The sequence below is a fragment of the Pavona decussata genome, unplaced genomic scaffold, assembly GCF_977016875.1.
Source record: "Pavona decussata unplaced genomic scaffold, jaPavDecu1.1 SCAFFOLD_34, whole genome shotgun sequence".
Classification (NCBI taxonomy): domain Eukaryota; kingdom Metazoa; phylum Cnidaria; class Anthozoa; order Scleractinia; family Agariciidae; genus Pavona; species Pavona decussata.
In genome coordinates this window covers 1,817,501-1,832,083 of record NW_028145457.1, presented here as the reverse complement: position 1 = coordinate 1,832,083, position 14,583 = coordinate 1,817,501, and the positions used below count along the sequence as shown (strand labels likewise).

General features: G+C 37.7%; 3 protein-coding genes and 1 long non-coding RNA gene across 8 annotated transcripts in view; 3 read left to right on the top strand and 1 right to left on the bottom strand.

Moving 5' to 3' along the window:
- LOC146484411 (lymphocyte-specific helicase-like) overlaps nucleotides 1–14,583 on the bottom strand; it is a 72,512-nt gene that overhangs the window by 9,746 nt on the left and 48,183 nt on the right. For all 5 annotated transcript variants that reach the window (XM_085104907.1, XM_085104908.1, XM_085104909.1 and 2 more), the window contains 3 exons: nucleotides 14,417–14,519; nucleotides 3,177–3,335; nucleotides 1,761–1,900 (listed from right to left, as the gene is read on the bottom strand). In XM_085104907.1, coding sequence (XP_084961033.1) covers nucleotides 1,761–1,900; nucleotides 3,177–3,335; nucleotides 14,417–14,519 — 402 coding nt within the window. The remainder of the gene's footprint in view (nucleotides 1–1,760; nucleotides 1,901–3,176; nucleotides 3,336–14,416; nucleotides 14,520–14,583) is intronic.
- LOC146484416 (uncharacterized) lies at nucleotides 8,936–10,197 on the top strand. The gene has a single exon (XM_085104931.1). The coding sequence runs from the start codon at nucleotides 8,968–8,970 to the stop codon at nucleotides 9,583–9,585; it is 618 nt and encodes a 205-aa protein (XP_084961057.1). The 5' UTR covers nucleotides 8,936–8,967; the 3' UTR covers nucleotides 9,586–10,197.
- Nucleotides 10,493–11,221, top strand: LOC146484415 (uncharacterized). Its single transcript, XR_014863652.1, has 2 exons — nucleotides 10,493–10,619; nucleotides 10,664–11,221. It is a non-coding gene; the product is annotated as an uncharacterized LOC146484415 (long non-coding RNA).
- LOC146484414 (uncharacterized) lies at nucleotides 13,143–13,793 on the top strand. Its single transcript, XM_085104838.1, has one exon. The coding sequence runs from the start codon at nucleotides 13,143–13,145 to the stop codon at nucleotides 13,719–13,721; it is 579 nt and encodes a 192-aa protein (XP_084960964.1). The 3' UTR covers nucleotides 13,722–13,793.

Here is a 14,583-nt window from a genome sequence, read left to right as displayed (position 1 = left end):
TATTTTTGCACGCTTAAAACTATGCGGAGAAAGCAGAACTTAGCAAGTGATTTTGGTATCCAAAAAGAGTGGTAACCATGCAATTTTCAGAGATAATAAAGCTTCAATTTGGAAAAAAAACGCCATACATTGCTTTGTATTTTACTGGTTTTTGGAATTATTGTTGCTTAATTATCTCTAAAAAATGCTTGGTTACCCCCAATTTTCTTTTTGGATTTCAATAGCCGCTACTAAGATCTGCTTTTCCCGCATAGTGATAAACTGCGCAAAAGTACTTCGCTATTAGTAGGCACCGTCCTTAAACAAAATCTTGAGACACCTGTTCGGACGATTACACTTGTATGTTACTTGATCATTGATCAAATTCCCACAGCACAAGTTCACAAGACGGAACTGATTCCTGTACCAGTACTTTTCGCAAAACTCTTTCTCAAATATTTTCTATCCTTCCAGATCGGGTCGTGTGGACACGCGATAGTGAGCTCAAATTATCGGAGAAAACGTAACTGTAAGCTTACTTGCTTATACACAATTCTCTTTATCCGAAATAGAAACCCTTCCAAGCCATCACGTACGAATGAATTTTCGATTAGCTATACAAAATTTCTTTTCGGTTCAAACAAAATCGCTTCGAAATATCATTCTTGAATTAGAAATTTTTTGTTGAATTTTTGCGCAGCTCTCGAAAATCTGCTCGAAATTTCGGACGAAAAATCAACAAACTTTTCCCGAAATTAGATAGCCGAGAATATTTAATTCAACACTCCGAGAGTCACACAAGGGGAAGCCATCAATTTAAATTTTGCGTGCCATATGCAAATAAAGACGTTTTTAAATTTTCGTTTTTCCCAAAAATTATAGCAGACTGGAAGTGCCTCCCAGCCTCCTTGGAAATTTTTAAACATGGGTTATTAGCTTTTCTTAAGTATTAGTATATAGTTTATCTAGTTTTCTTTATTTGACTTTTATATCATTATTTTTTATATTAATGTATCTGTATTTTATTCATTTACTAATTTTATTTATTTTTACAGTTGGTGTGATATCTAATGATTTTACCGACCAAATAACACGTAAATGTAAATGTAAAATTTCAGCAATTTTTCCGTTGAAAAATAGCCCACGTTCTTTTGCATTCTTTCTGCACAGTACTGTATAAACGTAGGCTTTATTTGATAACCGAGTAGACTTATGGAAAGTTCTCTATCATGGCTGGATTCTAGAGGGGGGGGGGGGGGGGTCCATAGAGGAGTGACCCAGGGTGATAGGCAGAAATTTTGAAAGGAACCCCTTAGAGGTACCAGAATCCTGTTTTTGGGCATGGATGAAGTTCATTGTCACCCCAAGAAGGTACAAACTCCCAAACAATCCGGCAAGCTAACAAACACTAGAAAACTTTACAAGTTCAACAATATATCAACTGAAAAACACACTTTGTACTTGTTTTGGCTTTGTTTTACTGTAATCTGCGATGGATTGAAAAATATCATGCCACTTTCTCCACTAATTAGAAGTAAAACAAAACCAATCGTGCCTGGTTGACATACATTTTCCTACTGTTGACTTCAATTGCATGTCTGCTGTGTTTTCCAAAAGGTGCAATGTGTTGTTTGCATCTGTTGTGATTGGCTTGAGTGATAACTTTAGTTTTACAATACTCAGTAAAACCAAAAACCACTCCACAATATTGCTTGATGTAAAGCAGTTTCATACTGTATCAAGCTCTTTAACAGGAAAACACAAATGAAAAACAAGCAAACCTGTCATTGTGTTTTGAAAAATATTCCTGCAGCTCTCCTTCATCAACACTTTCACTAAAAAAGAACTTGTAACTGACATCATGCCTGCCTTTTCTCTTTGGCCGACCTGTATTACTAAGTTCCACTGGACCATCCTTCTCCTGTGATAGCAAATTGAATTGTGAACAATGAACAATGTCAGCTATTTAAAGTGACACTACCAAAACCTAAAAATCACTCAGTGGAAACCTAAAAATAATAGTACGGTTTTGTAAAAGTTACTAAGCTGGTGTATGGTGCACTGAAACCATTTTGGCAATGGATGCATCATGGTGAGGATGGACATGGAATTGTCCTACCCTTGTGTCTCCAAAAAAAAAAAATAATAATTAAACTTATGGTTTGCTTCTCCTTTGAGAAAAACGCTGGATATCTTTCTGGTGTTCTAGGGGAATTTTGTGAACAACAAAAGATTAATGGTTTCACATAGTTTCACTTTCAGATGGACAGTGATCTTTCACACCAGATAATCCTTTGAACTGCAGCATTCAAACAAGGCCTAAGACCTTCTTCACCCATCACCCACTGCAGTCTGCAATTTTTGATGCAGTCAATTTCCCACTATAGAGGCTTTTTTCAGGCTACTAGGGTAACAACCCCTCCCCCCACCCACCAAAGCTCTGGGACAAAATATTTTCTTCTAAAGAACAACATGGTGCACATGTACAGTGTATCAGATGAATAAAATTTGGCAAATAATTACAATGCCATCAAAATACAATTTGTTTATTGAGACATGACTACCACTGCACATTTTACTATTGGAAGTAGTGGAATTAGTACTGTATGTACGCTGTGATCAAACAGTTAAGCTTTTCACTCACGCCTTTACCTTAGTAAATACATGTAGCTTCAATTGCGATGCCAAGGCACTACAAATGAGGCTCTCAAGTAAGCTACACTACTGGCAAACTAATGTTTGAGCCAATCTATGCTTACCCTTAGATGGGAAATAAACTCAACTCAATCTGGTAAAATGTTTAAACACAAAACACGTGTTTGCTGTTACCAAAATCTGCCCTGTTTTTTGTGACATGGCCATGCTCAGATGGAACCAAGTGTACAGTAATGAAGTAACACTTAATGAGTTTAAGACATTGGAATATTTTCAAGTTCAAGTTATTCTTGTATTTCCATTGTAAAAATTAAACAAAAATCACTAGTTTGCAATTCTAGAGGAGCTAGTCATTATAGCCATGTGAAGGTTTGAGCAGGCAGATATTTGCCATAAGCAGTTCTTGTTCTTGTAAGACCATAATTGCTCTCACTCATTTTACACTTCCATTCTCTACAATCTGGCACTCTCAAATGATCAAACAAGGCAGCAGTTTCATCAGGAATGAAAAACATCCAACAGAAAATATAATATGCACACACCTTGTCACCAACAATGTCCAACAGTGTTTTGTCTAAAGCAGCCTTGTAGAAAGTCTCCTGTTTTTGTGTAAGCGGTGCATAAACCAACACTTCTTTCTTTGGTGGAAGAGATAACTCAACATCAGTCTTGAGGCGTCTCAACAGGAATGGTGTTAGAATCTGAATATTAATTTACAAGACATAAATTTCATTAAATTTCATTACATTTCATGTCATAAGAGTCATTTCCAGGGGTCACATCTCATGCACCATTATACATTAATGAAGCATCATCTGCAGTCCGTTTGTGTTTGTTTCAGCCACTCTTCTCTCATAAGGGGTTTCTATTTTTCTTCCTGTTTGCCCAAACTTTTCTTTTAATTATTTACTAATTTATACTAAACTTGGAGATTATAAAAAGTACAAACTTAAGTTAGATGAACAAATGTTCAAAGCAGTTGTGACAGGTAAAATTACCTACAGTGTACATCATTAGGGTATTCTTTGTGGGTCAGCCTAATATAAATGTGTGAGCCAGGAAGCCATAATGCAAGCCATGAAGATATAACAAGAACAATCCAAATACTGGCAAAGAAAATGCTGTTCGATGCTGATTGTTCAAAACTTCTGAGTAAAGAAAAAATGTAATGAAAATGAAAGTGCTTATTGGATGACCAATGCCACACAACACCACAATTTCAAAACCGTGTTCCTGATTAGCAGGAAGTAAGAATTATAGTGTAGATTTATACAATTGATATAGAGCAGTTTTCAATGGAGTGCCAAAAGACATTTCATGCTTGGTTTGTTTTTGCACTACCATGCTCAAATTTGTTAGTAAAATTTGCGACTTTCTCAACCAATGAGAAGCAAAACCAAAACCAATCATAACTTGTGCATATGCATTTTCCTGCACTTGTATTTGCTTCAAGTTCTTATAGGTTCATTGAGCTATTTAAGTTTGCTGTGATTGATCAGAGAAGTTGCTTTGGTCTTGGGTTTATGACACTAAATTGAAAACAGCTCCATAAATTAACAGGAAGGAACTTAGCACCCGCTTAAGGATGGTGCCTACTTTTGTTACTGCACATTATGTTCTGCACATCGAGATAATCAGGTTTCCTATGGGTGGTGCCTACTAACACAGGGATATTTTTGCACGGTTAGAACTATGCAGAGAAAGCAGAACTTAGCAAGTGCTCTTGGTATCCAAAAAGAAAATTGGGGGTAACCATGCATTTTTAAGAGATAAAAAAAGCTTCAATTTGGAAAAAAAAAAAATGCCATAAGTTGCTTCGTATTTTACTGTTTCATAGAATACTTGTTGCTTCGTTATCTCTAAAAAATGCATGGTTACCCCCAATTTTCTTTATGGATTTCAATAGCCCTTGCTAAGATCTGCTTTCCCTACTTAGTCATAAACTGGACAAAAATAGGCATCGAGCCCTGCAGCCTGCAAGTGATACATTATACACTTAATGTAAGGTTCTAAGGGAAACAGTTAGTTTTGTTTTCCCGAGAGTCCTGATGTTTGAGGGAAAACAAAACTAACTAGTTTCCTGAGGGACCATACATTAAGGGGGAGTTACACCTGAACGCCATTTTTCTGCCACTTGACATGGCTTTAATGGAAATATCTTGTTCGCGTTTCAAGCAATCGAAAAACCCTATTATCATATCGTGAATCTGTGTTGTGGGGCATTTTGTGAGTTTTTGGGTATATTTGGGAGGAGGAGTTTTTCTAGCAAGATTGGTAAAATTAAGAGAAATAAGAAATATTGAAGATTTAGTGAGGTTATAAAATTTGAATTTGTAGTTAACAATAATAATTAGATAGACGGATACCAAGTTAGTCCACTAGCAACCTGGAGTGCTCTTGTATGGGTATCAACTGTCTGTTAGTGTTCCAAAAATCATTTTCTTTTCTCTATCCCTTCTTAAAACCTCTTCAAATTTCATTCAAATTTAGGTGTATTGCCCCCTTAAAGGGGGGTCAGAACATAGCTTTCTTAACATTTACATTGAATTTACAGTGCCAGATATGTCCGTTTGAAGTAGATACGAGTTAAAACGCGCCTTTTAACATGTTAATATAACAATAAAAAAAATGAAAAATAATTTGAGCAAAATGCTCCCCTGTACCCCCCTCATTGGGGCAGAGTTACTGGCGCAGAGTCTCTGCAGAGTCCCACCCTCACTGGTCCACCCGCACAAGAGAGCTCTTAAAAACCTGATGATGCTGAAAACATATATATAAGACGCGACAGCGTCTTTTCCTTCCTTCCATGTGGGACACATTTTCTGAGATGTGCACAAGGCACAGCCTTCTTTTGGTGCGAAGCTTGTTTTTGTCCTATAACCTTATAAAATTACTGTTTTCATTCACAACTCTGGTAGAAGTCTTGAACTCGTGGATTTCTTGGCATCTTTTAGGTTGATGTCGATTACATCAAGGATTTTCTTGAAAATGCTCGTCTTAAGGGGGAGTTACACCTAAACGCCATTTATCCGTCACTTGACATGGCTTTAATGGAAATATCTCATTCGCGTTTCAAGCAATCCAAAAACCCTATCATCATATCGTGAATCTGTGTTGTGGGGTATATTTGGGAGGAGTAGTTTTTCTAGAAAGATTGGTAAAATTAACAGAAATAAGAAATATTGAAGATTTAGTGAAGTTTTAAAATTTGAATTTGTAGTTAATAATTAATAGATGGATACCAAGTTGGTGCACTAGCAACCTGGGATGCTCTTGTGTGGGTATCAACTGTCTGTTAATGTTCCAAAAGTCATTGTCTTTCCTCTATCCCTTCTTACAACCTCTTCAAATTTCATTCAAATTTAGGTGTATTGCCCCCTTAAGGACGTTCGCGCGAAAAAAGTTCTGCCCCACAGATTTTTTTCATACTTTAGGTATGGTCAGCTAATAAGTTATTGATGTCAGAAATGCAAAAAAAATTGGGGGTCACCGACCTCATTTCAGAGATAAAGTGCTGGAAAAATAGCCTGATTTTGAAAAGTTGGGCCTTCGTAACTCAAAAATAATGGTCTTCATAGTCTTAAGTTTAAAATATTCAAGATGACTAACTGGAGACAAACTGGTTTAGTCAAATTTTATCTAAGGGTGTATGTTTCGTAAATTAGTGCAACTGGTGTCGTCCTTGTAATTAAATGTAGCCCTTAAAGAGGACATTCGCGATCGCCACACAGCAGAAAAAGAGTGCAATTCGATGGCGCCTGGACAGAACAATAGAAAATAATCAAACTTCTGCCCCGTAGATTGTTTTCATTTTTCCCTAAAACGTAGACAATCGATAAAGAAAGTGATCAATTGAAAAAAAAACTGGGGGTCACTGAACGTCTAAGAGAGTTATAATCTAGACAAAGTAGTTGCTGTGGTGACAAATTTCCAAAGTCATGTTTTTGTGTGACAGGTCGGAGAAACACTGGAACCTAAACAGAATTATCTATCCCATAATTCACAGATCACAATGGTTGCTCGAATCCATGTTTTCGTTCGAGTGAGCTGTCAAAACTCTGATCGTTTAAGTTGTTTATTGTTATTCTACCTTCAAAACTTATACAGCTGTTTAGCCAATGAGAAGAAAATGCATCTGTAGCCGTTAGCGACGCAAAAATGTGAGAGGTAAGCTTATTTATTTACCAAGAATGGGTAATATATGGAGATTGATTGTACACGGGATTGGTGATTAATAAAATTGCTCTCTTGTAAGGTAAGACTTTCTCGTTTAGTATCAAAACTTAAAGGTGACTTCGTATGACGAATAGACTATATAAAGAATTGCATTTCAATTATTTTGTTATATCGAGAGTCAAGTAAATATATAAATGTCTTGGCACAAAATACTGTACCCACAGGAATCGACGCCTTTACTTGGACTTTTTATTGCAACCTTAACCTGTCTAATCGTTTCACGTCGAGTTTTCGTTTTCTAAACTGTGCAATGGAGATGAATTTCCCCCTTTTCCTTCTTTTTAATGCTGTCACATCAGCCAACGTGTGTTTACCTCTGTGTTCCTCCGTGTATCATCAACCATGAATTGCGCGTGACATTGTGTGGTGCGTGCGTTACTTGCGCACTAAAGATGCGCATAAACAATTAGCGCAAACATCCTTAAGTGCTTTGTTATATAATTAGACTTTCCCTTCAATAATCACAGCAAAACATACAAACAACTGAGAGGACAACAACTGTGGAATTGTATCCCGATCGGGATACATTTGTATTTTGATCAGGGGCATGTGACCATGAATCAACCAATCACAGTGCTCATTGGGGCAACTTTAATATTTCTATAGCTTCAAGTACTGTAATATACCCATATTCTTTGGAGATTAATATTATGTACAGTAACCTATTGTTTGATGCATTTTTAAGAGTGGCCGTCTGTAATTTTCAACTGTGTTTGGGGTGAGAAAAAATAAAATTCCTGAAACTTTCTCAAAACAAAGGACTAGGTAAGTGATTTACATTGATATAACTTTTATTGCATATATTTGAAGGGAAGACGTTGCTCTTTAACTGGGGTGTACTTTTATGAAGTCTAGTAATGTACCATTGGCGATATTTTCATTTGAATTTAGCCGATTTTTGTACCTGCGGAAATGGCTCACAAAAGAGAGAAGTTAAAAAATCGGTAAAAGTTTCAGCTTTTTATTAAAATTGGAAATAACCGTCCTGAATTAATCATAAATGTCTTCTGATTTCGAGTTCCAACTTGGCGTTAAGTTTTAGTTACGTATTATTTCCAAACCTGAAAGTTGACCTGAAAGTTACATGAATGTGAATTACTTATCTAGTCCTTTCTACTGAGAAAGTTTGAGGAATTTTATTTTTTCTCACCCAAAACACATTAGTTGAAAATTACAGACGGTCAATCTTAAATTTTTTTTCCCTAAAATTTATCTTTGCTTGCATGGCTTACATCATGATTCACTAGACTTGCATGACTAGTAGGACTCATACAGTCGAACCTCAATTATCCGGATCTTGTTGGGACTTGAGTAAATAGTCTGGAAAATCGAGAGTCTGGATAATTGAAAATGTGAATATCAATGAGACAGTAATGTAACAAAGGAAATAAAGAAAACAGAATTTAATTGTGAATAGATCAGAATTGCATATATGTACAACCTGTATGTTGTGATGTATTTACAAATGAAAAAATTGTTGTTTTAAGTGTTAGTGTATTCAAAGCGCTCTGAAATGTTCAAGCGTGTTTGTTTGTTTCAAGGAACGACAGTGTGATTGCATAGCGAAGTCCATCATTCGTCAAAGCTGCATTATTTGGATAGGGTCAATATTGCTCTGGCTTTCCATCCATGACAAGCATTTTTTAAAAGATTCAATTGCTTCTGAATTGGATACTTGTTTCTCATCCTCCTGGGCGTCATCTTCCTTATCGCTACTTTCACATTTGCTAGCATGTCCGACAACAGTGGCTAAAATTTATTCATCCTAAATGTGAAATAATTTCTCTAAATGTGAAATAGTTATTTGCTTATCCTTTATCAAGAGAACAGACCACTTTTGTTTTGTTGACGTGGCTGTGATTTGAGTTTCAGTCGATTATTAGCGTGTTTACATAACATGGAATGAACAAATCAAGCATGACATTCCCTTAGCAACATAACAATTGGGCCAACCAGAATTTGTTTGTTTTACAATCTTAATTAAAATTAAGATTGTAAAATATCAGCTGTCAATTTGATATCTGTTACCTGGCGCGTGAATCAGTCTGTAATCGAGCGAGCAGTCTCTAGTCTCTCTTTTTTTGTTGCAAGCACATCATGGGTACACGCTCACGAAAATCCAAGATGCCCATATCCAACGATTACATCACAGGCCCAGCTCTCGAAAATCTGTCGGGCTACCTCGAGAACCCTTTTCCATCTCTCCCTCGTGCAACAGCTGATCAACACAAGTCCCAAAGCACGAAGTCAAAGAAAAGCACGCAACAAGAGATAACGACCTCAGCAGAACATCAACCTTTGGCGTTAGATAAGCAGATCCAACTGGAGCAATTAAAGCAAGGCAATCTACAGTTGCAGTTGGAGATCACGAGGGCGCAGTTAGAGCTGGCGAAGCTAAGCCCAAACGTTACACCCTCGCAAGCTATCAGTTCGATAAAACCAGAAGCACCGTCACCTCTTGACAATATTCTTGCCTCCATGCCCTTTAGACCACCAACCCAAGAAGTAGTGGAAGAGGGTGGAAGTGTTCCAACTCTCAAAGACTTGCGGGCCAAAGACAAAAAAGAGCGCAAACATCCTTCCCTCTTGCCTAATGATTACCTTTTCTCCACAAAAGGTAAGATAGATTACGACAAACTCGAGATTTCGGAGTTTGTCGGTGGCTTTCTCGAATTCTTAAATAGTCAGCCAGAGTCCGCGCAACAGCGCTATTAAGCGTATCTCAAACTGCTCATGGAGTGTGCTGCCGCATATTCTTGGAACAGGGTACGGAATTTCCACTTTTCAATCAACACAGCGGTTGAGGCCGGTCGTTTGTCTCTCCAACATTTTGACCAGATAAAGGATAGCACAAACTTTCTTCACCCACGCTGATTTGCCTCCAGCACTGACCACTCCTCGTGTTTCAACCGCGTCTTCTCAAGTGCGCAACAACTAGAAAGACTCTTATTGCAATGAGTGGAATTACACAGGCAAGTGTCACTGCTCGCCAACAGTCAATGTAAGTGACTTACAAGGGTATTCACCGTTGCCCTGTTTGCGATGCAGACCACGCAATGCTGTAATGTGCGAAACGTTGCTTCCCAATTCCTAACAATTTCACTGGCACGTCTAAATCGGAAGACAAAAATTGACTAGACAATGCCATTACTTTGGTGAATGCTGTCAGAGCCGTGCATGCTCCTAATTTTTCCGGTGCACGCACGAATTCCAATCCAGACTAACTTCAATTTAGCAAAGTTTGAATTTTATCTTAAACATTACCAAGACAGAATTATTGTTGATTTTCTTCGTTACGGCTGGCCAATTAACTACGTGGGGTCTCTACCTTCCTCTACTTTTTTCTAATCACCCTTCTGAAGAAGAAAAACAAAAGATGTTTGATTACAATTTACAATACCCAAAATGCAGCTTACGTTAAATAGCAAAAATCACAAAAAGGTAGGCTTTAGTTCTATGGCATTTAAAGATTGATTTGTAATTTTGAATTATGTTTTTCTATGTCAAGTTTGCTTCTCAGAACAGCAAGGAAGGTATCAAAGAAATAGGGGTCTTCTTCTCTCGAGGCAATGTAAATGCAATATTTTGCAATTACAGTCGAACCTGTATATAACGGCCCTGTATTAAGCGGCCACCCTCTATTAAGCGGCCAGTTTTTAAAGTCCCGATTGTTTGCTCATACAAACGCTGTATTTGTTACCTGTATTAGGCGGCCACCTCTATTAAGCGGCCGCAGCCACCCTGTAGCAGTCCTATGTTTGTCTTTCTTTGTTATTTTTACCTGTATTAAGAGGCCACCCTTGAATGGAAACTAAGCCATATGTTATTTTATGCGGTATTTTATTGTATTTAAAATGCGATCCAGCATCACTATAAAGAAATAACATGTACAAAGCTACTGTAAGCTGATACTCGGCTGTTTAATATAGTTAACGCTTTTCAGATGTCCGCACACAGGCAATGTGCTGAAGTACAGTACCGTATCACGAACGCTAAAAAAAAGTTTGTTTTGAATATGCTTCACTCTTTAGCAAGAAATTCCTCTTTAATTAACTTGTTCTTCAGCCATGTGACATTCAACATTGAGCGTAACAACTATGAAATGACGGAATGAGATATTTTGTTGTGAACTGTAAGTCATAGAAATAGAGCACTGTATACCGTAGGAGAGTAGAGGACAATTTATTGTATAGTACTTTTACACAATGTTACGTATATTATACCGTTAAGTTACAAATTGGCACTGAACTTTGTTTACAGTATTGATCACTTGAAAGAGTGTTGATTGTCCTATTGTTTCCTTACATGAAGTGTTTTTGTATGATACGCCATTAAAATTGACATAAGACCACGCCCAGTGAGTATTTTTAGTGATCCTGTATTAAGCGGCCACCTGTATTAAGCGGCCAGTTACTCAAGTCCCGAGGGTGGCCGTTATATACAGGTTCAACTGTATTAAACTGAGGTTCAGGCCAAGTTGCAGCGTGATATTGTTGTTGAAGCCATAGATAATATTTTCTTCGTTGAGCTCAATAGAATCGTCATTTTTTGTATTCCACCAATTTGTAAATTCTGTCCAAAAACTTTTGACAAATGAACAAGAAATAAATAAGTGGGTTAGTGTTATCCTTCTCTTTAATTTTATCTCTAAATAAGGTTGCGTTAGTTGGCAGAATATGGTGCACGACTTTGTATTGAAAGATGGCGAGTTTAATATCTCGAGTGACATTAAATGGGATGTTGTAGATTGTTGCGTTGTCATCTAAGTTTGCTTGCCTCATTCTTCTTTCAGCAGTTGGAGGTTGAAATTTTTTGATGATTAAACTCTGGGTCGCTACTTTGCAAGAAAGCTTATTTAATGATATCGTGCTGACTTATTGTTGTGTAGCCATCTGAATAATTGTCTTCTTTTGCGCATTTGGTTTAGACCTCTTGCATTCAAAGAACAAAAGGAAGCTGTGAAAGGAGTTGTCATTTTTTGATCGAATATTCGTTATTCAAAAAGGCGATAAACGTTGTTTATGAAACACTTAAATTTGGTAAAATCAATCGTTCAGAGACTAAAACGGGTACAAAGGGAATCGTAACTGCAAACATACCTATGAAATAGACAAAAAAGCACAAGAACCAGAATACACGTAAAGAAAAATCCATTTGGAGCATGCTGAGGAATAATGGGCACCGTTAACTTGGTAAAAGCCAATGAAAAAGAAAAAATGAAATGAAATAACCTCAGTTCGGCCGAGCTGTTTCTCCGCTTCAGATATTTAATGTTAGATTTCAGCGCAGATGTTGTTTAGATCCGCTTCAGATTGTATTCTAATAGGCTCCTCGTTGGAAGAAATTTTTGGCAAAATCTTACCGTCTAAAGTCCAGACAGATGACAGGATTTTATCCTTTCTTTTTGCAAAGCCTTTGATAGTAGGTCTCTTCTGAACGTTGTCAAGTTTTCGGTGATGTAGATGCGGTTTTGAGATTCGTCAGCTGGAGAATAATGTGGGAAGATACATGTATTGCTGACTTTAACATTTCTCAGCTTGAATCTTTCTCTGTAGATCTTGGCTTTAGCTTTATGACTGCAGAATTTTGCTATTATGGGCTTATTGCCCTTTTTCCGTTGAAGTTTATGAACGATCTTGTTCAATATCGACATCAATCTTTTTGGCGATGCTGATAACAACATCCTGTGCGTTAGTGTAAAAACATTCCGGTATGCCGTGAAACTCCAGGGAATTTTAGAAAACCATAGATTTTGTGTTTCGTCTTCCTGATCTTGTAGTACTTTTTTAGTGCTATCGAGTTCTTCTTTTGTCTCCTTGAGTTCCTTCTTCAGCATTGTATTCATCTGGGATGTCGTTTGGTGGTCTTTCTTTAGTTGTCTTAGTTCATTATCATTGAAGTCCACCCCTCTTTTCAAGTCAGCGAGTTCCTTTCTGAAGTTTTTGTTTTCCTCAACGATAGTAGCCATAGTAGCTTGAATGTTAACAAGCATACTTTTAATTTCTCGTAGGCTCGGTTCCTCTTCTTTGCTGCACGCAGTATCACTTTTATTGTCGGAGTCGTCGCCCATGTTGGATTTTTGGCGACACTAGTGTTTTCTTCCACAGATCCTCTGTCGCCTCTTTTGTGTTTCATCAGACTCAAATCCACAATAAAGAGCTTTCTATATCGATTTAGAGGCGACTCGCTTTATCATAGACTTGTATTTCGAGGCGGAGACGGCCAAAGCTGCTCAGCTTACAAAAACGTGGCCGCTTCTGGTGAGGCCGCGCATGCTCTTCCGTGCCGCCTTTCTGGTCGCATTTTTCTCCTTTCTTGGAATCTCCAATTTGGTTCCGTACACTTTGTCTGGAGTCTATTCTAGCACCAGTTTCTTCCTTCGTCGTAAGGATATTACTCTCACAGCCTCTGGTACTTATCTTCACGTTTTTAAGACAAAGACCATTCAGTTCAAGCAACGGATCTTGGAGATACCACTTCCAGTTATCCCTAATTCCATTTTGTGTCCGGTAACCGCGCTCACAACTTATTTCACGTTGGTCCCTGCGTCTTCCGATTCTCCGGTTTTCTTAGCACCACACGGTTCTGGTTTCACTCCCGTTTTAGCCCGGCATTTCAATTTTTTTCTCAAGCGTTGTGTGTCGTCTATTGGTAAGGATCCCTCTCATTTTTCTTCGCGCAGTTTCAGAAAAGGGGGTGCCACCTTTGCCTTTAATTGCGGCGCTCCCACCGAGTTTATTAAGGCTCAAGGAGATTGGAAAAGCGATGCTTACTTAGTTTATCTCACTTTATCGTCTTCCAAAAAATTAGCTCTTTTGCAAGCCATCACCACTAAACTAGCCAATCACTAGTTTACTAATACCTTTACCATTTTTATTCTTATTAATATTATATATTTCCATTATTCAGGTTGGGGGTTTTAATTTCTGGTTTGCTCGTTTTCTCTTGGTTAATAAAGATCCAGAGACTTTTGCCCCATCCCAGTCTCAAGTCTTGTCTTTAGTTGTTAGTGTTAATTTGTTTGTTTTGACTTGTCAAAAGGTTTAATTAAGATTGTAAAATGTCAGCTGTCAATTTGATATCTGTTACCTGGCACGTGAATCAGTGTTTGTCTATTGTACCTTTAATTCGGCGAACTTTGTACTAAGCTATCATTCTGTAATCGAGCGAGCAGTCTCTCCCCTCCCCCCCCCCCATCCCACGGGGGGATTTTAATTTCTGGTTCGCTCGTTTTCTCTTAGTTAATAAAGATCCAGAAACTTTTGCTCCATCCCAGTCTCAAGTCTTGTCTTTAGTTGTTCAGCTGGATGTTTCATAATACATTGTTTATCTTGTGCCACTCGCACTTTTTAAAGCGAAAAAGATTAAAACCCGGAGTTTAAACACACATTTGGAAGGTTTCGTCGCTTCAATTTTTCAAGATCACATCTTCTAATAATTATTCATGAAAAAAATGGCACCAGTGAAGCAAGTCCGGATAGCCGAGGTCTGACTGTACTTAGTTACAAACTTTCAAAGATTTTTAGCTACATAAAGGATGACTTACAGCATGAAGCCTCTCTAACACTTGATGCTCCTTCTCCTGCTCAATAATCTTCTCACTTCCACCATCATCATTGATAGCAGTAAAATCGAACCACCGCTGAAAACTGAGGGGTGAGAATAATCTTTCCTTAATTTCCCCTGGTTACACAGGGGTTTTTTTTAAGAGTG